At 42.5% G+C, this 23322-nt stretch overlaps 1 protein-coding gene across 1 annotated transcript in view; it reads right to left on the bottom strand.

The window, feature by feature from the left end:
* Positions 1–23322, bottom strand: part of WWP1 (WW domain containing E3 ubiquitin protein ligase 1) — a 2386594-nt gene that overhangs the window by 875359 nt on the left and 1487913 nt on the right. The window contains exon 18 of the mRNA XM_044065992.1: positions 576–664. Coding sequence (XP_043921927.1) covers positions 576–664 — 89 coding nt within the window. The remainder of the gene's footprint in view (positions 1–575; positions 665–23322) is intronic.

Genomic DNA, 23322 nt, shown 5'->3' with positions numbered 1-23322 from the left:
TTATAAATCCTGACTTCACAAATACAGTGGTTTATGTCTAACATTCTTTCATGCTGTAAATGCTGTGAAAACTCCAGCCACAATGACAAATATACTGAATGTGGATCTGTAAAGTGAATTATTTTTGAGAATGTTGAATCACATGCAGTACTAAAGGGACCTCTCCAGCCCTTAGTCATTTGGCTCCAATAATTGATCAGAACTTCCCCCTTGGCTGGATTCTAACTCTGCAGTAACTGGCCATAATCTTCCCTGTGTTAATCAACGGGTGATAGTTCAGCTATAAATGTGAAGCAAGAAAAATCTACTGTTATAAATATTCAGGCTGATAAACCATGTCCTTAAAGTGGCCAATACTTGAAGATATAGCAAAAACTGTTAAGATATAAATGGATAAAAGATTATTTAAACGTAGTCATTACTGCTTAAAAATATATTAACCAATGGAAAATTTCCATCAAGCTTACAGACGCTGCTTTTAAAACATCTGTGCAAAATTACTGCAACACGAACTGCACAGATGTTAAAAAAAAAAAAAAAACTTGTAGTATGTCACGTATTCTACTAGGCATTACCTTGCTAAACCACCGTAATCCAGACCTTCTTCACCTCTGAAAATTACATACAGTCGCCGTCTTAAGTCATATGGTTTTAAGGCCATGATCTGTTTGCAAACATAAAAATACATCATGAGAAAAAGAAGTGATACACAATGGCTGACTTAAAAAAATAGACACATACAGGCAAGATGGACAAAGTACATTATTCTAACAATATCTCCACTACAAAGTAAAAACACCACATCTTCAAACATCAGTTACTGCCGCTATCTATTGAAGGTGCATCAAGGACTGACTGTGTGTGTGTGTGTGTGTGTGTGTATCTACTTTTAAGGAGACTATAAATACTCACTTATCAGCACTACTGGTGTACTGTCTGTTGCTCTGAATACACTGAAAACTATTTGGGTTTCCAAAAGGGACACCATGCCTTGAGAGGTACAAATGAGTAACCAAAGTCAGCTAACCAGTTTCACAAAGAAAGAAGCTTTCCACTACAAGAGAACCCTCTTAGGAGACCAGAAGGCTATCAATGGCTGGACTGCTAGAAGACAACATGCCAAAATGGCAAAATTAGTGCTCGGGGGGACAATGGGACCACTACTATATAATACCCACGGGATTAAGATATCACCTGAACAAATCATCACAACTGTGCATTACTGTAACCCAGTATTCCACATTTTCTCCTATTACCCAGACAATGAAACAGGATGCCAAAAATACCCCCCCCCATTGAAATCAGTGACCCACATAGGGTGAAATGGCATGGTAAGACAAGGCGGCAAATGGATAAGCAAAGCTCCAGTTGGGACAAAATATTCTAACTCTCCCCACTTGGTTTTATACTGTATGAGTGGGTTATGGGCACAATTACGAGATTACACAAACACAGCAGAACTACTATCACTAACTGAAAAATAATAGATAGTCTCATACGGTAAGATGCTGCTTTGAGAAGACTCTCCTCAATGTGCCATTTACTGCATTTGTTCTTCTATCCACTTTTTTTTTGTTGGATGCTGCAGTGTTTCAGGTCCAGTAACATCTAAGGCAGTGGCTCCTATGATGCAATGTCATGTATTAGGACAGCAAAGCCTAGCTTCTCAGGTCACCATCTCATCCACAAACACTGAGTGAGTAAACTTGCTTCAAAGTCAAGAGAAAAAAAAAAGTTAAATTATTTGAAAGAATGTTTGATCAAATTTCGTGAAATTCTAACAGCAGCTGCTAAATTTAGGGGAAGGTCTTCCAAACACAGGGGGTGGGGTAAAGGAACTCCTTTGTAGATCAACTGCTAAAATAAGAATGCAATCAACACGGAGCACCATCCTCACCAGGATTATGAATGGGTTGAGTTCCTAGCAGTTAAAAACTACTGGTAACAGTTTAAGGACAGCCAAGAGGAAAGGCTCAATATGTGGAGTTCTGAGGACACAAAGAACACCTGATCAAAACAATAATGTCTGATGCTGATGATAGTATGAAACAATGAGCAGCTAAAATGGAATAAATGCTCGGAGTAAAGGCACATACGCTTCTGCTGAAGCTATACTTTTCAACAGAGAGTTCAATACCTGGCGACAAAAGGTAATGCAATCTGTAATCCACATGGAATGGGTCTGAGATATTAACAGCCACATTCTGGTTTCCTGAACCCGTAAGGAGAGCCATTGTTACAACAGCATGGCAAAACTATTTAAAAAGCTATTCTCCCCTAGTTTATAGTTTACAGATGAAAAACACAGACGAATGCACTAGTGCAAGAAGAAATCGGAGTGTGGGCTGGTCCCAAGGAACATCTGACCCTTGTGAAAAACCACAACAGTTTGCCTACAGATAAGGGCATGAATCTTACTTACTCTTTAAGAGGTCATGACAATCAGGAAATGCATCTTTCAAGAAATTAACTTCAAAGTGAGGGATGTGGCTTGGATGGCAAGCTGAAAACAGCAGAGTTCTTGAGCTCTGCAGTCTTCGTTTTTTCCTGACAGGATTTTTTATTTAATTTCACCAACAAAGACCTGAAACTGCTAAAATCAGATTCTAGAAGTCGTAAACTACAAGTTGGTGCAATTTTTAAGCTAAAATTTTCATATTTTTCTGTCAAAATTTCTAATAGAAGGGACATCGAAATCACGTTCACAAAGGAAGATGAGTAGCTCCAAATTTTCTGAGCAAGAAACTCCAATGAAGAAAGAAATACAGGCAAGCCTTGCTACAGTTCAAGACTTGGTGGGCAAAATAGACAAATTAAACTTAAAAGTGGACAATATAAAAGATCCTACCAAACAAATAACCTTATTAAATGAAGTCCTTAAACAACAAACTGCCCAGATTGCTGCTTTGGAAGATTCTGTAACAGATAGACTACAGATTAACAAGAGAATAACAGACTTTATTCTTCAAGAAAACACCAGACTCAAAAGATAGACAACACTGAGACTAGAAAGTACAGTTTTGTACCTACCATAAACGTAGCTGTTAGATAGGTATGCATCTGCAGTCATAACATATGGGTTGTCCTGCCTCAGGCAGCCCTTCGGTCGGCCGGATTCCAAAGTCTGGGTCTGGCCTCGGCTGATGTCGCACTTCACCTGACGTCATAGCTCCTGGGGTATAAAGGCATCAGCCGACGCCATTTTCCTCAGTGTTTCTTGCCCCAGATGCCAGGTGCCCTCTAGGAAGGCTAAATTTGGATAAAAGTAGAAAATTCCAAACAGTAGAAAGAAAAAATATATATACATACAAACAAAAACACCATAATAGATTCCCCCAGCTAGCTAAAAGAGGGGTAAGTACCCAAGGAATACCACAGAGGGGAAGGAGGGTGGGTAATCCTGACTGCAGATGCATACCTATCGGACATCTACATTTATGGTAGGTACAAAACTGTACTATGTCCTTCAAGGATGCATCTGCAGTCATAACATATGGGTAGAATACCATAGCCAAACTGGGGGAGGAGGCACTAAGATAATTGGTGTAGTTAAGATCCCTTGTAAAACTGCAGTTGCAAAACCTGCTCGAGATCTGGAGTATAAAGGAAGATTGTAATGCTTGGCAAATGTATGCACGGAGCTCCAAGTAGCAGCTTCTAAAATGTCTTTGGTAGCCACTCCTCGTAGGAAAGCTGTACTGGTGGCTGTGGCTCTTGTGGAGTGAGGCCTGATATTTTCAGGAGTTGTCTTTCCATGAAAAGAGTAGCAGAATCGAATGCAATTTCCTATCCATTTTGAAATTGTCTGTTTGGAAATTGCTTTTCCTTGCACTCCTGTTGCATATGCTACCAGAAGCTGGTCAGTTTTTCTGCTGGTTTTAGTTCTGTCCAGATAGTAGCGCAGTTGTCTGTGTACATCCAAGGTGTGCAGTAGTTTTTCCCCCCTGTTCTGTGGGTTAGGGAAGAACGTAGGTAAATGAATAGCTTGGTTCAAGGATACCCTTGATACCACCTTTGGCATGAAAGTAGGATTGGTTCTCAGAGACACTCTATCCTGGTGAAAGATAAGGAAAGGCTGCACTGCCATTAATGCCTGTAACTCGGATACCCTTCTTGCTGAAGTGATTGCTAGAAGGAAAGCAGTTTTCAAGATAAGAACTGTAAGTCTGCTGATGCTGCTGGTTCAAAGGGGAAGTGTTAATTTTTCCAGCACAAAATTGAGATCCCATGCAGGCAGAGGTGGTTTCCTTGGAGGTTTTACATTTTGATCCCTCTTAAAATTGTCTGAGGAGAGGGTGAGAGAAGATAGGAGGATCCATGTTGTACTCTGCTGAAATTGCTGAAGCATGAATCTTAATGGAAGAATAGGACAGGCCATTGTGGAACAGTTCTGCTAAGTATTCTAGGATGTGTGCTAGGTTTGCCAATGTGACATTTGTTCCCTTTGATGCACTCCAAATGAGGAATCTCTTCCATTTGGCTGAGTATGTTTTTCTTGTGGAGGGTCTGCGACCCTCCAGGATAATGTCCTTGACCCTCTGAGATAAAACAGATTGGTTTTGTTTTATGCAATTTTCCAGGCAGTTAGCTGCAGCGTTTTCAAGTTTGGATGCAGGGTCTTGTAGTTGTTCTGCGTTAGAAGCAAAGGCCATAGAGGTAGAGGTCATGAGTTTGTACGAGACATGCTTCTCAGTAGCGGATACCAATGCTGCCTTGGCCAGTCTGGAGCTATCAGAATCACCTTTGGCTGTTCCTCCCTGATCTTCAGTAGAACTTTGTACATCAATGGGAGAGGTGGAAAGGCATAAACTGTCAGGGCCTTCCAGCTGAAAGAAAGGGAGTCCACCCTCCAGGCTTGTGGGTGGTATTCTCTTGAGCAGAATTTCTTCAGTTGGTGGTTGAGTGGGGAGGCGAACAGGTCTAGCTCTGGCATTCCCATTTCTTTGTTATGTTTTTGAAGATGTCTGGATGCAGCATCCATTTGTGAGCATCCGTGGTAGTTCTGCTTAAGCTGTCTGCTAGTGAATTCTCTTTTCCTGGTACGAATCTGGCCTGCAGTTGAATGTTGAGATTCAGGCCTAGGTTCCACAGGTCCATTGCCATCCGGCATAGAGGGTAGGAATGCGTGCCGCCCTGTTTGTTGATGTACCACATGACTGTGGTGTTGTCTGTCCTTAGCAGGTGTCCTTGCTGGAGGAATGATTTGAATGCCTCAATTGCATGCTTCACTGCCAGCATCTCCTTTAGATTTATGTGTAGATTCAGCTGGTCTTGAGACCATAGGCCTTGGATACACTTGTCTTCCATGTGTGCCCCCCAGCCTAGGTCTGAGGCGTCCGTGGTGATGGTCTGCCTTGGTTGTGGTTTGTGGAAAGGCAACCCTCTGTTGGTCTGGCAGGCCTGAGCCCACCACAGGAATTCTTTTTTCAGGCATGGAATGATTGGTATCATGGTTTGTAGACTGTGTCTGTGTTGAGACCATACATTCCTTAGGTACCATTGTAATTTTCTCATATGCAGCCTGGCATGTGGGATCAAGATTATGCAAGATGCCATGTAACCCAGGGCCTGCAGGACTTTCCTTGCAGTAAGCTGAGCTCGTTTTGTCAATGCCATGAAGTAGACTGGTAGTTGCTTTTGTTTTTCTTATGTGAGAAAAGCCATCTGAGTTATTGTGTCCAGTTCTGCACCCAAAAATGTTATCCTTTGGGATGGCACTAGTCTTGACTTCTGTATGTTGACTGTGTATCCCAAGGCTTGTAACAGTTGTATGACACAGGCCAAATCCTTTATTATTTTTGTCTTGTTGTCCGCTTGTATTAGGCAGTCGTCCAGGTATGGGTAGATCTGAATTCCCTGAAGCCTGCAATGTGCAATTACTGATGCCAGGCATTTCGTGAATACTCTGGGCGCAGTAGATAAGCCAAAGGACAATGCTGAGAATTGATAATGCTCTGATCCTGCAAGAAATCTGAGGTGTCTTCTGCAATCTGGTCGTATAAGGACGTGCAGGTATGCCTCCTTGAGATCTAGAGTCACCAGCCAAGACTCCTTGCCTAACATGGGAAGAAGTTGCTGTAGGGTCAGCATCTTGAATTTTGGTACAATGAGATATGTGTTCAGTGCGGACAAGTCGAGAATAGGCCTCCATTGAGTTTCTTTTCTTGGTACAAGGAATAGTCCGGAGTAAAATCCTTGGCCTTGTTCCATAGATGGTACCCTTTCTATTGCTCTCATCCTTAGTAAGTTGATGATTTGTTTTAGAGCCTCTGACTTCTGGCTTGGTGGAAGGTTTGGCATTCCTCTCTTTTTTGGTAAAGTGTGGAAGTGAAACCTGTAGCCTTTGTCTATTGTTTGCAATGTCCATTTGTCTCCTGTAATGCAATGCCAGTTTTTTGAAAATAAAGCTAACTTTCTGCCCAAGGGTGCTTCCAGTTGTTCCCTGGTAGGCGGAATCAGAGCCAAGTCATTGTGTCTGTCCTGTGGAAGTGGTTGCAGTCGCAGCTGTGGCGGTACTCCTCTGGTTGCCAGGTTGCCACTGACGACCCCTGTAGGCACCTCTTGATTGACCTCTGCCTCTTGGGCGTCTATTTCTGCCTCTCTGTGCTCTGGAGGTGTCTGGAAAGGACCAATTCTTTGAAGGCCAATTTCTGCTGAACCTAGGAGGTTGGACCTGCAGAAAATCTTTGACTGTTTGCACAGATTTTGCTTTTTCTTCCACTTTCTTTAGAACCTCCTGTGCAGGGGAGCCAAATAAACTTTGTTTCTCCATAGGGGCATCTAGGAGTTTAGACTTAACATGGTCTGGCAAGGATTGCTCTTTTAGCCAGGCATGCCTTCGAATCACTGCTCCAGTCATAGCTGATCTAAATGAAGCCTCCAGTGCATCATAGCCACATTTTAAGAAATGATTACTGACCTGCTGAGAGTTGTGTACCAAATCCTGAAGGGACTTACGGTCTAAAGGTTCAGGAGAGGAAAGCTTTTTATTCAGCTGATCTAACAAGAATTCCTGGTACTGTATCATATGAAATTGACAGTTTAAAGCCCTGGCAGAAAGAGTAGCAGATGTATAAACCTTTTTACCCCATCTCTCTAATGCTCTTGATTCTCTTTCAGAGGGTAGGGGGGTTTTGGCAGTGGCAGCTGCAACACCCTTAGGGCCCTGAGAAATAGTTTCTGGGTCTGCAGCATGGGCCTTATATAAGTGGAAGTGAGAATCCGGGACCCTGTAATATCTGTCAGGTTTGGCAGGGGCCGGGGGAAGAGAATCAGGGACAGAACTGGCATCATTGTATGCATCATCAACAACTGATAGTACAGGTGGTATGGCTAAAGGCCTATGCTGTGGTAAGTGTAAAAAAGTCCTTAGCCTTTTCCTAGAATCAGAAAAATCCTGACCCTGCCATTGGAAGTGTTCCCTCAGAGTGTAGAGTCTCCCCAAATGAAAATTCTTCTGGGGGGGGGGGGGCAGAAGGAATGGAGTCTTCTGCATCCGAATCCTCATAAGGTGAGTATGGTCCTTCCTGATGGTCTGATAAATCTGATCCATCCAAGGAATAGTCAGAGGAGAGAGGTTCAGGGGGTTCAGTCCTAGGCCTTTTTTCAGGAGGAGGTTGTGAGGCCCTGTCTGGGTGAGGTTGGGATCCCCTAATAAGAGAAATAAGGTCCTCAGCAAGGCTGAGAATCTGAGAACTTGAGGAAGGTCTGAGAGAGGAAGCTTTAGTTGGTAAGGCCTTGGAAAGTTTAGCTGCTTTAGCCCTGGAGAAGGCCTTAATAAACATAGAAGCAGGGGGTCTAGCTGCCCCACGTGCAGGAGTAGAGATGTCCAACGGAATGGTGTTGGACAATTCTTGTGCGCCTGCTTCTTCGGTAGGAATTTCTGTAGCCGACTCAGCCGGGGCCTCTGTGGCCTCGGTTGTCGGAGGCATGCGATCGGCAGAAGGAAGAACCGAGGACTCGGTTTCAGCCGAAACCGAGACACTTGCGGTAGGCCTAACCGTGGTTTCAGCCGAAACCGCGGGCCGCGAGTGTCGGTCCTTTTCCTTGCGTTTTTTGGCTAAATGTGTAGTCGGAGTCTCCGATGGCATTTTATATGCAAAAGCGGGACCAAAAAACTCTTCTGCAAACTCCGACCGACGTCTAAGAGTCCGTCGGTTGAAGGAAGCACAGGCTAAACAAGCTGATACGGTGTGGTCTGGGCCTAAGCAAGGAAGGCAGTAAGAGTGGAAATCCTTATGAGGTATTTGTTTCCCACAAGTTAAACAATTATTTACTTTGTCTGACATCGGCTGAGGCAAGAAAGAGTCCCCAACGGGGTACTTAGCTTTTTTAGAAGTCTTCGGTAGCTGAAATCTCTGGATCTAACCGACCGGCACTTGCGAACAGCTTCTGCTTCAGGCACCGCACGGCAAGAAAGATTGAGGAAAATGGCGTCGGCTGATGCCTTTATACCCCAGGAGCTATGACGTTGGGTGAAGTGCGACATCAGCCGAGGCCAGACCCAGACTTTGGAATCCGGCCGACCGAAGGGCTGCCTGAGGCAGGACAACCCATATGTTATGACTGCAGATGCATCCTTGAAGGACATCCAGAAGAAACAACCTAAGAATCTATAGCATCCTGGGGCAGATGGAGGGGGACAATATGATTAATTTCCTGACATCTTGGATTCCTAATATCCTAAACCTACCTGAAGCATTATCCTTCGGGACAGAAAAGGGCACACAGGTATTTAATTACAACTTCTGTATCCAGTAAAAACAGCCGTCCAAGATCTATTACTGTAATATTTATCTCCACTCAAGACAAGGACCTTGTTTTAAGAACTGCCTGGTCCCTTGCTCCATTAAAAATTGATGACCAAACTATCAGGTTTGACGACGACTTTTCACCCCTTGTAATGTCCAAAAGAAGAGTATGTGTCCCTCAAATAAAATCATTAAAAATGGAAGGAATCAAAGCACAACTCATATTTCCAGCAAGAATAAGACTATCCCTGCCAGAAGGAAAGAAAATGTTTGACTCTCTCGAAGAAGCATCCGCATGTATCCCAAAATAGAACCATTTAAATCAACCTGAACCCATGGATTCGTCAATGACCTTAAAAAGACAAGCTTCAAAAAACGAGCGGACTATTAAAGAAAAGAGACAAATGATTATAAATAACTTCATATTTCATGGAAGTTTTTGTTTTCTCCCTTCTAAATAATGTGGAATCATACACAGAAGGTAATGTGGTATAAAAGAACTTGAGCAAGAGGAAGTGTATAAATATTTGGGAATTGATGAAGGATCAATAATAAAACATGAACAAATGTGAATAAAACTTAGTAAAGAATACTTTGGAAGACTTAATTCTGAAAACAGCATTGACATCTAGGAACAAAATCCAAGCTATAAAACAATTTGCTCTTCCTCTCCTAATTTACAGTTTTCTAGTGACTGACTGACCCCAAAACGTGTTGGACAGATTAAATAGGAAAACAAGGAGGATGCTTCATGCTCCCCAAATGATTTATAAAAATCAGTGTATACCAAGATTATATATTCCCCATTCCGAAGGAAGAGTGGGCCTCCTTGAAACTGATTACATGTACAGATCTGCAATTGTGCGACTCCGCACATCTGCTGACCTCACAAGACCCAAATGTAGTGAACACTTTGAAACATGATGAGAATAAATCTAAGATGACTTCTCTGCTTAATTTAGCAGAAGCATATCAGCATCAAGCAGGAATGGACATCAAACCAGAAGTAGATAAAAATCAGGCAGCAACTGAATGTGCCAAAAAACAAAAGACAGACTATAAGGTGAAGGACCAGATGAGAAGGCAAGAAATGTGGAAAAAGCATAAATATAGTTGCAAGTATAGAAAACTTCTGGAAGAACCTCATGCTGATCAGGAACTAACACAGAAATGGTTAAGGAGAGGCGAATTCAAACCAAGAGATGAAAGGTTAATACTGGCAGCCCAATTTTGTGGGCTACGTAGATTTTGGTTTACAAAGTCCATTGAACATGTGTGAGAAATAGACAAATGGAGGTTTTGTAAAACCAAACTGGAAACAGTCGCACACCTCGTTGCTGGTTGTGACATACCAATGGCAGAAGGACTGTATACTGAAAGGCATAATAATGCGGCAAGACGATTGCACTGGGATTGTGCAAACATTATGCTACAGAAGTGGCTGAAAAACACTGGAAAAATGAGCCACAAAACATCATAGAAAATGATTAAGTTTATATCGCATGGTATCACCCATTACCAACAGTTCAAAAGATAGATGCTAGAAAACTGGATATAGTGGTCCAAGAAGACAATCATTGATGACTGAAATTGCTACATCCAGTGACTACAGTGTCTTGCGTACAGAGAGACAAAGTCATAAAATATCAGGATCCGCAGGCAGAAACGAAAGCAATGTGAAAGAAAAAAAAGAAAGTATTGTCAACAAATATTTAATGCTACATGAAGGAAATTTTGCATTCATTCAGGAATACCACTTAGTAACAGAAGATCTAAACAAATTAACCTTTAAGGATTATAAGATTTTCATAAATTCAGACTACAACCACAAAAGATGATGTGTTCTAATTTTACACAAAAAAATAAAAAAAAATCAATGAAAATTCCAGAAATAGTTGACTCATACCCAAGCAATGATGGTATCCTTGCTTTAGTCATACTAAAACTAGATGCAGTAGGGTATGAATTCTCACTAGACGTCATGACAGGGCTAGTTTGTGGCTTCTCTGAGAGCTGCAGTAAGCTGGATATTCTTCATCCATGCAGAAGGTTATTAAAATATAGTTTTATTTTCAAATTTAGAGTTTTTAAATTTTCCACAACAGTTTTAAAAAAATGCATTTGTCATAATGAATCAAGGAAAGCATTTTTCAGTTTTACTTACAATAGCAGTCGCCACCAAATATTTAACATTATATCTTTTAATGTCAATGGGTTGAACAACCCCATGAAAAGGAATATTGTCAACAAATATTTAATGCTACAAAAAGCAGATTTTGCATTCATTCAGGAATACCACTTAGTAACAGAAGATCTAAACAAAATAACCTTTAAGGATTATAAGATTTTCATAAATTTATTTATTTAATTATTTTATTTTCAGTTTGATTACCGGGGAAGTCCACTGGGCCATGAAGTGCCCAATTTCAGTGGAGGCCCGGGGAGAAAAGCTCCATAAGCAATACAATACAATAAAGGTTACCATAATGTTAAAGGTAAAATACATGTGTAAAATTCATACAGTCAGGAAATGCAAATGTACATCATAAGACACAGTTAAGAGATAGATTCCAGATTTTTTTTTTGACAATGGCAATACTGACATTTACAATATTTACATACTTGGAGTCAAGTGAGAAATTGCTTAATCTGTGAAAGTCAGCTAAGTCTATTTTGGGAGAATAGAAATAAAAGCTTGAGGGTAGAGTGGAGTAAGGAGAGCTCAATGGGGAAATTCCCTAGAATTGATGTAGGGTGATAGCAGGAACATTTCCGTTTGGATGACAGGTATAAGAAAAGTTGGGTCTTGAAGGATTCTGAGTTAGGTATAGTCCTAAGTGAGGGAGGGAGAGAGTTCCATTTCTTACCTAGAGAGAAGGAGAGTAGAAGCTGGCCAGCGGGACGTTTGGGTTTGTGGATGGAGATTAAGTTTTGGTGTGCATATCTAAGAGATCTATTTGGGGATGTATGGGGGAAGGATGTTTGTTAAGGCTGGGCATTTATCTGGGAAGAATATTAATTTGTGAGCGGTAGTTAATTGGAGATAGTCTAGGTGGTTAGAGAGTTCTAGCCAGTTCAGAGATTATAGGGTAAGGCAGTGGTGAGTTGAGGTTTTGGATTTAGTGGCAAATTTAGAGATCTTACTATAGCAAATTTCAAGTTTTGAGGTGTTGGAAGCAGACAGATTAGTTAGAAGAGGGGCTCCATATAGTAGAGAAGGTAGAAGGTAGGTAATTGCCAAGGCATGCCTAGAGGAGTTGGAGAGAAAGCGGTTATTCCTGTAGAGCATACCAAACTTTTGGTGGGTTTTCTTTATGTTTTGTTGTATGTGGATATCGAATTTAAGGTGTTTGTCTATGGTAATGCCAAGATGTTTTGCAGAAGGGACCACTTCTATAGCAGTGTTGGTTTGGCTTAGGACTTTGAAAGCATTTTTGTCAAAAGAGAAAGCCCTGGTGGGAGGGAAAAGTAGTATTTTAGATTTATTAGAGTTGAGAGAGAGATGGTTTTGGTGCATCCAGTTCTCTGTAGTGGAAAAAGCTATTTGTGTTTTAGTCAGTAGTTCAGGAAGGTTAGAGGCGGCACAGACTAAGGTAGAGTCATCAGCGTATTGGATAACTGTAGCATCAGGGATGACAGTGTGAAGGTTATTAATAAAGATGTTGAAAAGCATGGGTCCGAGGATGGACCCCTGGGGAACGCCGGTGGGTGTTGGCAAGGAGGAGGAGGTAGAGTTCTTCCATCTGACAGCTTGAGATCTGTCTGATAGGTAGCTGGAGAACCAGGATACAGTAGTAGAGGAGAGATTAAGGTTGGCGAGATGAAAGAGAAGGTGTATATGGGAGATGGTGTCAAAAGCTTTAGAGAGATCTAGCAATACTGTGGATACTAGAAGTCCAGAATCTCGGGCTCGATTGACTGTTTCTAGGAAGGATAGTAAGGCAGTTATAGTGCTGTGGCCAGGGCGGAAGCCGTGTTGGGTGGGTGTTAGTAGGCGATTCTGAGTTAAAAAAGGCAAAAGTTGGTGGTGGACACATTTTTCTAGAATTTTAGATATTGGAGAGAGTAGGGCAATGGGGCCGAAATTGGAAATAGTGGTGTTTTTGCCTCCTTTGTGAGGAGGTAGAATGTAGGTTGAACGCCAAAGTTTGGGTACATATGACTCTTTTAAGGATCTGTTAATTAGGATACTGATTGGGAGAGCAATACCTTCGGCAGCACATTTGAGGAAGGAGGAGGGTATGTTGTCAGGGGCATTAGAGCATGGCTTTAGTTTGGATATGAGCCTTTTTATAAAAATGGTTGAAAATGGTTTGAGCTGGAAATTAAAAGGACAGTTATTAGGGTTGTTGGGTGTTGAGGAAAGAAAGTTGGGTGGATTGTTGTTTGGGAAAGTTTTGGTTAGCTTAGCTATGGATTCTGTAAAGAAAGTGTTGAAGTGAGAGCTCAGCTCCATGTCAGTTAGACTAGGGTCAGAGCAGGGATTATTCCTGGACCCTGGATGGAGAAGGGAATTAACTGATTTCCAGAATTGTTTTGGGTTCTTATTATAGTTGGACTGAAGTTTATTATAGTAGTTTTTTTTTGTCCAAGGTAATTAATTTTTTTACTTGGTTGCGGAGTTGAGTGTATTGGAGCAAGGTAGAAGACATTTTATTTTTCTGGTAAAGCTTCCAGAATTTGTCCCTGTGACGCATGATTTGTTTGTTTCTTTGGTCAGCCAAGGAGCAGAATTGGCTTTGACTCGTTTGTTTCTTAGAGGGGCTAGGGAGTTAAGAGTATTTAGGAAGACAGAGTTAAAATGTTCTACAGCATAGTCAAGGGGAAGAGTATTTAGGATTTGCCAGTTAATTTGTTTAAAAATGTTTGAGAAAATTGTGGGGTTAAAGTTGCTAAGATTACGAGTTTGAATGTAGTGGTGTTGATATTGAGTGGAGTTAGCTGAGCGATGAATGAAAGCAGGCAGGTGGTCACTAAAGGTGTCAGGGGTAGTACCAGAGAGAATTATTTTGTTTGGATGGGAGACTAGAATCCAGTCTATGATGGACCCTGGGGGGTGGTTTTTGTTAGGACGAGTTGTTGAATGGATTATTTGGGTGAAGTTGTAGAGGTTAATGGATAGGGAGGGGGAAGACGTGCTGATTTTATTCCAATCAATATTAACGTCACCTAGAATGCAGGTTTCATATTTTATTTCAGTTGAGGCCCAGTGAAGAATATTTTCAAGGGTAGAGATGTTGTCGCCTGGGGAGATATATAAGGAAATAATGCAGATATTCTTATGTTTATTCAATCGGAGACTTGCTGTTAGTTCAGAATTTTTGAATTGTGGGGTTAGGATTTGAAGAGGGATTAGGGAGAGAAGGTTAGAGTAGATTATTTAATCGGTCACTTCTAAGGATGTGGAAACCAGGAGGTAAGATTTCAGAGTCAGCAATATGGGGTTTTAGCCAGGTTTTGGAGATGGCTAAGATGTCAAGTTGGTTGTGGTTAATCCAAGCTTGTACTTGGTGTACTTTGTTGTTAAGGCTCTGGGCATTGATAGTGAAGAACTTAAGAGTGTTAGGAGAGAAAGAAGAAGGGGAAGGGGGGAAAGGGTTATTTGTAGTAGGAGCAGTAGGGGGTGGAGGGAAGTTGTTTGTAATGAGGCCGGGGTTAGGATGGATATCTCCAGATAAGGCTAGGACATTACAGGAGATAACTTTTAGCCTTTTAGGTTTGTATAGAAGGAAGCTGTTTGGGACTAGCAGCAGTTTAAGTGTGAACATTTTTGTTGAGGTGGAGAAGTGTTTGGGATGGAATAGGTGCAGTAGGTTAGGTGGAATAAGACAGGAGGATATGGAGTGGAAGTGAGTGAATAGAAGAGGCTGCAGGTGAGTGCAAGGGATAGTTTGAGTAGAAGGTAGGCATGGGGGAGGTTTGGAAGAGTACGAGATAGAATGATAAAGAGGAATTAGTAGTAAAAGAAGGGAGCAAGGAATTCAAATTACAACCACAAAAGATGATGCATCCTAATTTTACACAAAAAAATCAATGAGAATTCCAGAAATAGTTGATTCATATCCAAGCAATGGTGGTATGCTTGTTTTAGTCATATTAAAACTAGATAAAAAGACGTACACTTTTGCAAACACCTACTGGATACTGGGTATTGGGACTAAAACTGTGAAAAAACATTTAGACACCATAACAAAGTCTAAATGTGAGTTACTATTAGCAGGTGATTTTAACTGCATCTTGCCCTCCACTGATACTACAAGCTCTAAGCCCTTCAACATGTTCCCTGTTGCCAAGCACTTGAACAACTACATAAAAGACAGAAACCTAATTGACACTGACGGTATAAAAATATTACCCTTTATGAAGTATTCTCACTTCTCTTACAGATTTGGCACACAGACCAACTTAGACAAAGTCTTTATAACCAGTTCTTTGCTGGTCAAAATTGATAATGTAGTGCTGGTATCATGCCCTGTGTCTGATCACAATGCTATTACCTTCAATGTAACACTTAATACTGACCCCTTAAATTTCTGCCAAAGATTACCTTCTTATCTAGTAACAGTACAATGATTTAAAGAATGGTTTCTAGATGAAATAAAGCTTTACTCAGATACCAAAAATAATGGAGAGGTTTCAGATATTATCCTATGGGACACTATAAAGGTAATCTTACATGGTAAAGACAAAAGTTGGTATATAAATAAAAGGAAAGAGTGAGATAAAAAACCTGGTACACATACAAAAAGAAATTGATGAACTAAAACTTGCATCAAATGACAAATCTGCATTAGCTGACAATATGTAAACTGAACAAGGAATATCAGGATATCATGCAGCATAAAATATCAATAAATCTGGAAAAAATCAGATTACAGTCCTACTCAATTAATCCCAAGAGTATGCACAGGATTGCGATTCAATCTAAATATTTAAATGAAAAGCCATATAAAATAAACAATATACACTAGAATAATCAGACTATCAAAGTTACAGATCTAAAAATATCTTATGTTTTAAAAATCATTACAAGAATATTAAAAACTCATCTACAAGTGATAACAAAAGCATAGACAACTTTCTTGTTAATAATATTCAACAGGCTATCCAAACACAATATTAATAACACAGATAAACCCTTTTCCTTTAAAGAATTGAGAACAAAAAAAAAAAATCTTAAAACAAAAAACGCACCAGGGCTGGATGGTCTAATTCCAGAATTTTACAAACTCTTACCTGATAACATCTTGAAAATCTTAGTGCATTATAAGAAGTTAAAACTACAGCAAACACTCCTCCCTCATGGAAATATTCTATCATCTCTCCCGTCTTAAAACCAAATAAAGAGCCCAACCTTTGCACATCATACAGAGATTACATAATAATATTTCAATATTAATTCATGAAGACCAAACTGGGTTTAGCCAAAACAGAAAGATACAAGCCAATGTAATTAGATTATTGTCCTTAATAGACTTAGCAAACAAGAAAGAAATGAGCCTTCTATTTTAAGCATTGATAGAGATAAAGCTTTCAACTTCCTAAGTTAGCCATATCTGTTTAAAGCTCTGCAAAAATACAATTTCTCCCCAAACTTTATATGATTAATTAAAAAATTATATGAACAGTCCATAGCCTATGTAAAGATTGGATCTTGCCTATCTAGCCCATTCAAAATATTAAGAAGTACTAAACAGGGGTTTCCCCCTCTCCCCATTACTCTTTGCCCTGGCTATTGAGCCTCTTGCAAATTATGTTAGAAATAATGACAGCATTAAAGGATATGAAGTGTCAGACAAATTATCCCCCAAGATACAACTGTTTGCTGATGACCTACTAAACTTCTGATATTGAAAATTCAATAAATCACCTATTACATAATTTAGACTTCTTTGCAAACATATCGGGCCTAAATTCAATCACAACAAATCTCAGGCACTTCTAGTGAATAAAAATGTTATTATGAAACTTAGATCAAAAAGAGAAACTTGGAGGGCATGCATATTAAATATCTAGGTATCATTACTGAATCTAATCATAAAAAAATCACATCTAATTACCCAACAACTTATAAACTCAATTATTAGTCTTATAGACAGTTGGAACAGACTCTTCTTCCCATCTGAAGACGGACTTACTTTAATCAAAATATAGAAGTTATGTTCTTACCATAACGTTCCATGTTAGTTGTCTTCTTCTCGCCTTCTTCTTGCTGGATGGGTTCGGAGCCGACCTCGGCTCCGACTCGGCCACTCTAAAAGCTCGAGAGTTGGTTCCACCGGCTCGAGGCTCCCCTTATATCCCACAATGCTAGGCGAGAGTTACCTCAGATCTCGTTTGTAAGCTAACCCCAGCTTATAATAGTAATAGAACAACTCTAAAAGATTCCACCTCTAATAACAGGGAGAAAGAAAGGTGACCTACATCCTGATTCAGGAAATATGCAAACAGCATATGCCTAAGAAAAGAGGTGGTAGAAAGAGAGGTCACAATCACAACTCCTCTAGGTCTGTCCAGGCCAGGGGGAAGGAGGGTGGGACGCAAGAAGAAGGCGAGAAGAAGACAACTAACATGGACCGTTATGGTAAGAACATAACTTCTATATGTTAAGTTGTCTATCTCGCCTTCATTCTTGCTGGATGGGACAGCGTCCCTAGCACCTTGTCCCGGGTGGCCTAACGGAACAGACTCCTGAGAACAGTGGAACCAAAGTTAGCTCTATGCCTAGAAGCTAAATCCAACTTATAATGAGAAATGAAAGTGTGAGGAGTAGCCCAAGTAGCTGCTGCACAAATGGTGTCAATAGGCAGTCTGTCTTGGAAGGCTAAAGAAGTAGCCAAAGCTCTGGTAGAATGGGCTTTAGGTTTATTAGGCAGCTTTTGGTGTCTAATCTCATAAACAAGGGTAATCAGAGATGTAAGCCATCTAGATAATGATACCTTTGAAACTGAAAGTCCTTTTCTGCTTTCTGCATAGGAGATAAACAGTTGGTCAGATTTTCTGAATTGTTTTGTTCTATCCAAATAGTACCTCAACTGACGATGAACATCTAGCCAGTGTAATTTTTGTTCAGACCTATTGGAATATTCTGGAAAAAGACAGGGAGGTCAATGCTTTGATTTAGATTTGACGTCGAGACTACCTTAGGCAAGAAGGACGGGTTGGTTCGTAAGGATACCCTGTCCTTATGGAACAATAGATAAGGAGGTCGACAGCTGAGTGCATGAAGTTCTGAGACTCTTCTAGCTGAAGTAATAGCTACCAGAAAGAGAGTCTTCCATGATAGCAATTTTAAAGAACAGGAGGCTGCAGGTTCGAAAGGGGGGAGAATCAAATAAGTAAGAACTAAATTTAGGTCCCAAGGAGAAGGAGGGATTTCTTATAGGAGGTCTGAGAAGAAAAACTCCTTTCAAAAAGGCCTTGCAAAGCTTGTGGGACATTAAGGCAGACTCAGAAATACCTACATGAAAGTTAGAGATAGCCGCCAATTGAACTTTAAGAGTAGAAGGGGATGAACCTGCATGGAAGAGTTCAGCTAGAAATTCAAGGACTATTTGGATGGAAGCAGTGAAAGGATCTATGTCCCTTCCTTGAGCCCAATATGTGAAACGTTTCCACTTACTCAAATAAATCTTCCTAGTGGAAGATTTATGGGAAGCTATCAAAATATCTCGAACAGAGCGAGATAATTGAGGAAGCCTGGCTAATGTTGGAACTGGAGGAACCAAGCAGTGAGGTTCAGAGAGGGGAGGGCGATGTAACTGACCCGATTGATGGATCAAAAGGTCTGGAACTAGGTCCAGATGCCAAGGTCGCTCCAGTAGAAATTGATGTAGAAAGGGGAACCACACCTGTCGAGGCCAGTAAGGAGCAATGAGGATCAACGAGGCCTTCTGAGTGATAGCTTTCTGTATCACCTGAGAGATTAGTGGGAAGGGAGGAAATGCATACAGAAGTCCCCGGGGCCAAACTTGGACTAGTGCGTCTCTGCTGGGTTGGCCTGGTAAAGGGAATAGAGTGAAATAATGTCTGCACTTGCTGTTTTGGGGAGTAGCAAAAAGATCGCAGCAAGGCTGACCCCACTTGAGAAAAATCTCTCTCACAACAGAGTCTTTCAGAGACCACTCGTGAGGCATGAGGATAGCTCTGCTCAATTTGTCCGCTATTTGATTGGACTTCCGGGGATGTGCATTGCTATCAGAAAACGCTGAGAAGAAATCGCCCATTGCCACAATCTGAGTGCTTCTCGACACAGGGGGTAGGACCTGGTTCCGCCTTGTTTGTTGATGTACCACACTACAGACATATTGTCTGTCTGGATTGCAATCGTTCCCAAGGGGAGAGAGTCTTGAAGGGCTTGCAACGCTAAAAGCACTGCTCTCATCTCCAGAACATTTATGTGCAAGTGGCATTCGTCTGGTTGCCATGTGCCCTGGACTGTCCTGCCCTGATAATGCCCCCCCCATCCGATCAGGGAGGCGTCCGTTGTCAAAGTAGCAACCGGAGGGGGGGGAACAAATGGTCTTCCCAACCAGAGCTGAGGGAAGACATCCACCACATGAGATGATTTCTGCGTCTGCGTGATCATAATGGTGTGGGACATTGGAAGTTGCTGGTATGACCATTGTGTAAAGAGCATCCATTGAAGGATTCTCATGTGGAATCTGGCTAATGGAAGCAGAGGTATGGCAGCCGCCATAATTCCCAACACTTTCAGAACTAACCTGGCTTTGATTCTGTTGTTGTTGAAAAGGAGAGAGACCAGTCTGTGTATGTCTGTTATTCTCTGATCTGTTAGCCTCGCAGACATGTTTACTGTGTCTAGATTTGCCTATGAAGGTAATAGTACGACAAGGCGACAAAACAGACTTTTCGCAATTTATTGAAATGCCTAACTTTTGACAAATGCGAAAAGTGTAATCCCTGGCCATCAGAAGGAGATGCTTGGTGGGGGCTGTGAGGAGCCAGTCGTCCAAATATGGAAACACCTGGAATCCTTGTCGTCTCAGGTGAGAAGCTACCACTGCCATGCATTTGGTAAACACCCGGGGGTCAGTGGTGAGACCAAAGGGCAGGGCCCTGAATTGAAAATGACTGGTTCCCAGCCTGAAGCGGAGGAATCTTCTGGAGCGTCTGTTCATTTTTATGTGATAGTATGCATCCTGAAGGTCTATAGAGCACATCCAGTTTCCTTTTCCCAATAGGGGAAGGATGGACTGCAGCGTGACCATCCAAAATCTTGTTTTCTTGACTGATCTGTTCAGGATACTGAGATCCAAAATTGGTCTCCAGTCCCCTGTTTTCTTTGGAACTAAAAAGAACCTTGAGTAGATTCCGGATCCTTGCTGGTCTGCTGGAACTGGCTGAATTGCTCTTTTGCAAGCAGTTTTGAAATTTCCAAAACCGCTAGATCCCTTCTTGCCGGGTGGAACATCTGGAAGGGATTTTTTGATTGTTTGGAATGCGAAGAAAGGGGATAGAATAGCCTTCGGAAATGATAGACTGTACCCATTTGTCTTGAGTCAGGGATAGCCAGGCTTTTGGGTACAGTGACAACCTTCCCGACTGCCTCCGAAGGTGGGCAGCCGGGCAACACCTCAGGGATGCTGAAAGGGCTTATCAGAGAAGGCTTCTCGATTGCCCTGGTTCTCGGAGCCCCTGCCTCGAGGCGGCGTCTACCATTGTTATTGCCGCCTCTGCCTCTGGCCGGGTAACGACTTTGTGCGTCAGGCGAAGTCCCTTGATTTTGTTTACGGAACCACATTTTCCCACTTTTCTGGCCTTTGGGGTAAGGCCTAGAAGGAGTAGAAAAACGGACTCCGACGGCAGAAAGAGTCTTGCCATCAGTCTCGCACCTAGTCAAGGTTTCTTTCACTTGAGGACCAAAGAGAGATGATCCATCAAACGGGGAGTTAGTGAAAGACGTCTTGAAGGGGTCCGCAAAATTGCATAGCCGCATCCAGGCATGCCTACGTAAGGCCACACCTGTCCCTGCGGCTCTACTCGCTCCATCAGCCGCATAAGAAAGGAGGCGCATGGAGGAGTTGGCTATGGAGTTAAGGGTAGCCAGCTGAGTGTTCATTTTATCTTGAAAACCCACAGCTGTAGGATCCTTCAACATGTCACTCGCTTCTTTAATCAAGTCTCTTTGAAGACGAGTGAAATGGCACAGGTAGTTCAGCGAACGCATAGTAAATGTCGCTGGAAAACATCCGCTTCCGTACCTGTCCATGGACCTAGATTCCTTGTTAGGTGGATGGACAGGTACTGAAGGATCAGCTAGTTCCTTCTTAGTGGCAGCAGCTACCACCATAGCATCCACAGAAACTCCTTTTGTCAAGAACTGCTTGTCTGCTGGTGCGGTTATGAATTTGGAGGGTCTCCTGGGAGTGGGATCTACTGAATCAGGAGCCGTCCATGCCTTTTTAGCAACCACCTGCATGAGGGGGTCAAAGGGGGGGGACACCCAGGAGGTGGAAGGACGAGAGCCAAACGCCTCAAGATATACAGATTCATCCTCCGAAGGGTTAAGGGCTGGCCAATTTCCCCTCTGCTTCAGGATCTCTAGAATGTCTGCAAAAGAGACATCTTCAGAAGGGGAACGGGGGAACCCTCGGAATCATCTAAATCTGTATCAGATGTGATTGACTCAGGTGAGTCAATGTGTTTCCTCTTACACTTCCTCTTCCGAGGGGGCTCTTCTGCCAAATCAGGAGAGGCCTCGGAAGAGGATGAGATCCCCACAGGGGGTTCCTGAGGAGCTGGCTCTCTGCGGTCCGGGATGAGGGAGTGAGTCGACTTGACCTGAGGCACCGTGAGGAGGGGCGGGGCCGACTGTGGAGTAGAGCCAGGCTCTAACACACTCCGCATGACCTCGAAAGCACCCCTGTCAGGCAAAGCCAGAGGTCCCCGCTCCGAGAAGCTGAGAACTCCCCTCGGCACCGACAGTGATGGCTCCGAGGCCGATGTCGGAGCCGAACTCACCAGCGCCGAAGCTCCGAGAGGAAGAGCGGGTCGGAGAAGGGTCCGATGCCACTCACCCCGGAGCCGACGATGGAAGTCCGGCGCCGAGATTCTTCTAAGGAAGAAATCGGAGCCGACGATGGAGCCAAAGACAATTGTATCGGCTCCGACGCTACCACAGTCTCGGTTCCGACGACCCGGCTCCGAGCTCAACGGAGTCGGAGGAGGAATATATTGATGGACAAGGGCAGGCATCGACTGATGAGTCGGGCTCTGAAGCATCTGGGCTAGTGCCTCGGACTTAAGAAGTCGACTCACTACCCTCTGAAGGTCATGATCCGATAGCCTCGATGACCTAGAGGAATGAGATTTATGGCTCCGTTCAGACAGCAGGGGAGATCCTGGAGCCGAATGAACGGAGCCAAGGGACGGTGACCTGGACCTCTTCCTCGATGTCGGTTCCGAAGATCTGGACGGAGCCGACACGGGAACCTCTATTACCTCGGCTCTAGCCGGAGCCGAGGGAACCACAGAAACTGTGGACTGAGACTCATCGGCTCCAGCCGGAGCCGATGTAGGCGGAGGTTTAGAAGCCTTAGGTCTCGGCTCAGTTGCTGGAGCCGAGGACCTAGAAGCCTTAGAGGGTTTCCCAGAGACAGACAGGGAATCCTCCGGCTTAAGAAGACCCCTCAGGATCAACTTATTTTTTCTTTCCTGCAGGACCCTGGGGCTGAAGCCGTGGCATACAGCACAGGAGTCCTGCAGGTGCAAAGGCCCCAGGCAATAGACACAAGAAGTGTGACCGTCTGTCAGAGACATTTTCTGACAGCACGCATCACACTTCTTGAAGCCTGAGACCTTTGTGTCTTTAGACATCCTAAACAAAAGTGTAATCACACACACTCAACAAACACACTGATTACACTAATCTAGTTTTAAAACTCAAAAATAAACAATTAACTAAAGTTTACCAAGAGTAACACACACACACAACTAGGGGATGGAGAAAGGCCAGAAGGCCCGAGAGAGAACTTTAAAAGTTCTTTGGAAAAATTGGGATTTTCCGAAAACCGGAGAAGAAAACCCACTACACTAAGGGAAATATATATAAACTCAAAAAAATAGGGTTTTAAGTGATCTAATTTTACCAAAATTACACTTACCAACAAGCCGGTAGAAAAACCAACACCTCGATGCTGTAGCGGCAAACGAGATCTGAGGTAACTCTCGCCTAGCATTGTGGGATATAAGGGGAGCCTCGAGCCGGTGGAACCAACTCTCGAGCTTTTAGAGTGGCCGAGTCGGAGCCGAGGTCGGCTCCGAACCCATCCAGCAAGAATGAAGGCGAGATAGACAACTTAACATGATATTGTTACCTACAATCTTATTCATTTGGCCAAGCTCTAATAATTCCCTCACCTGTCAAAATTAAACAGAAAATGTATAACTTACTCAACCTCCTTTGGCATCCCCCTCCCAAAAAAACAAGAATTTCTTTCTCTGGCACACCACAAGCTGGGATGAAAGAGGTATAGGGTTTCCAAATATTGATTTTTATTTAAACACCACATTTATTAACATAGTGTTGCTTTGGAATAATACTTCTTAT

This window comes from Protopterus annectens, chromosome 3.part0 (genome assembly GCF_019279795.1).
Source record: "Protopterus annectens isolate FY-2018-M chromosome 3.part0, PAN1.0, whole genome shotgun sequence".
NCBI lineage: Eukaryota > Metazoa > Chordata > Ceratodontiformes > Protopteridae > Protopterus > Protopterus annectens.
This window is presented reverse-complemented; position numbering and strand designations above follow the sequence as displayed.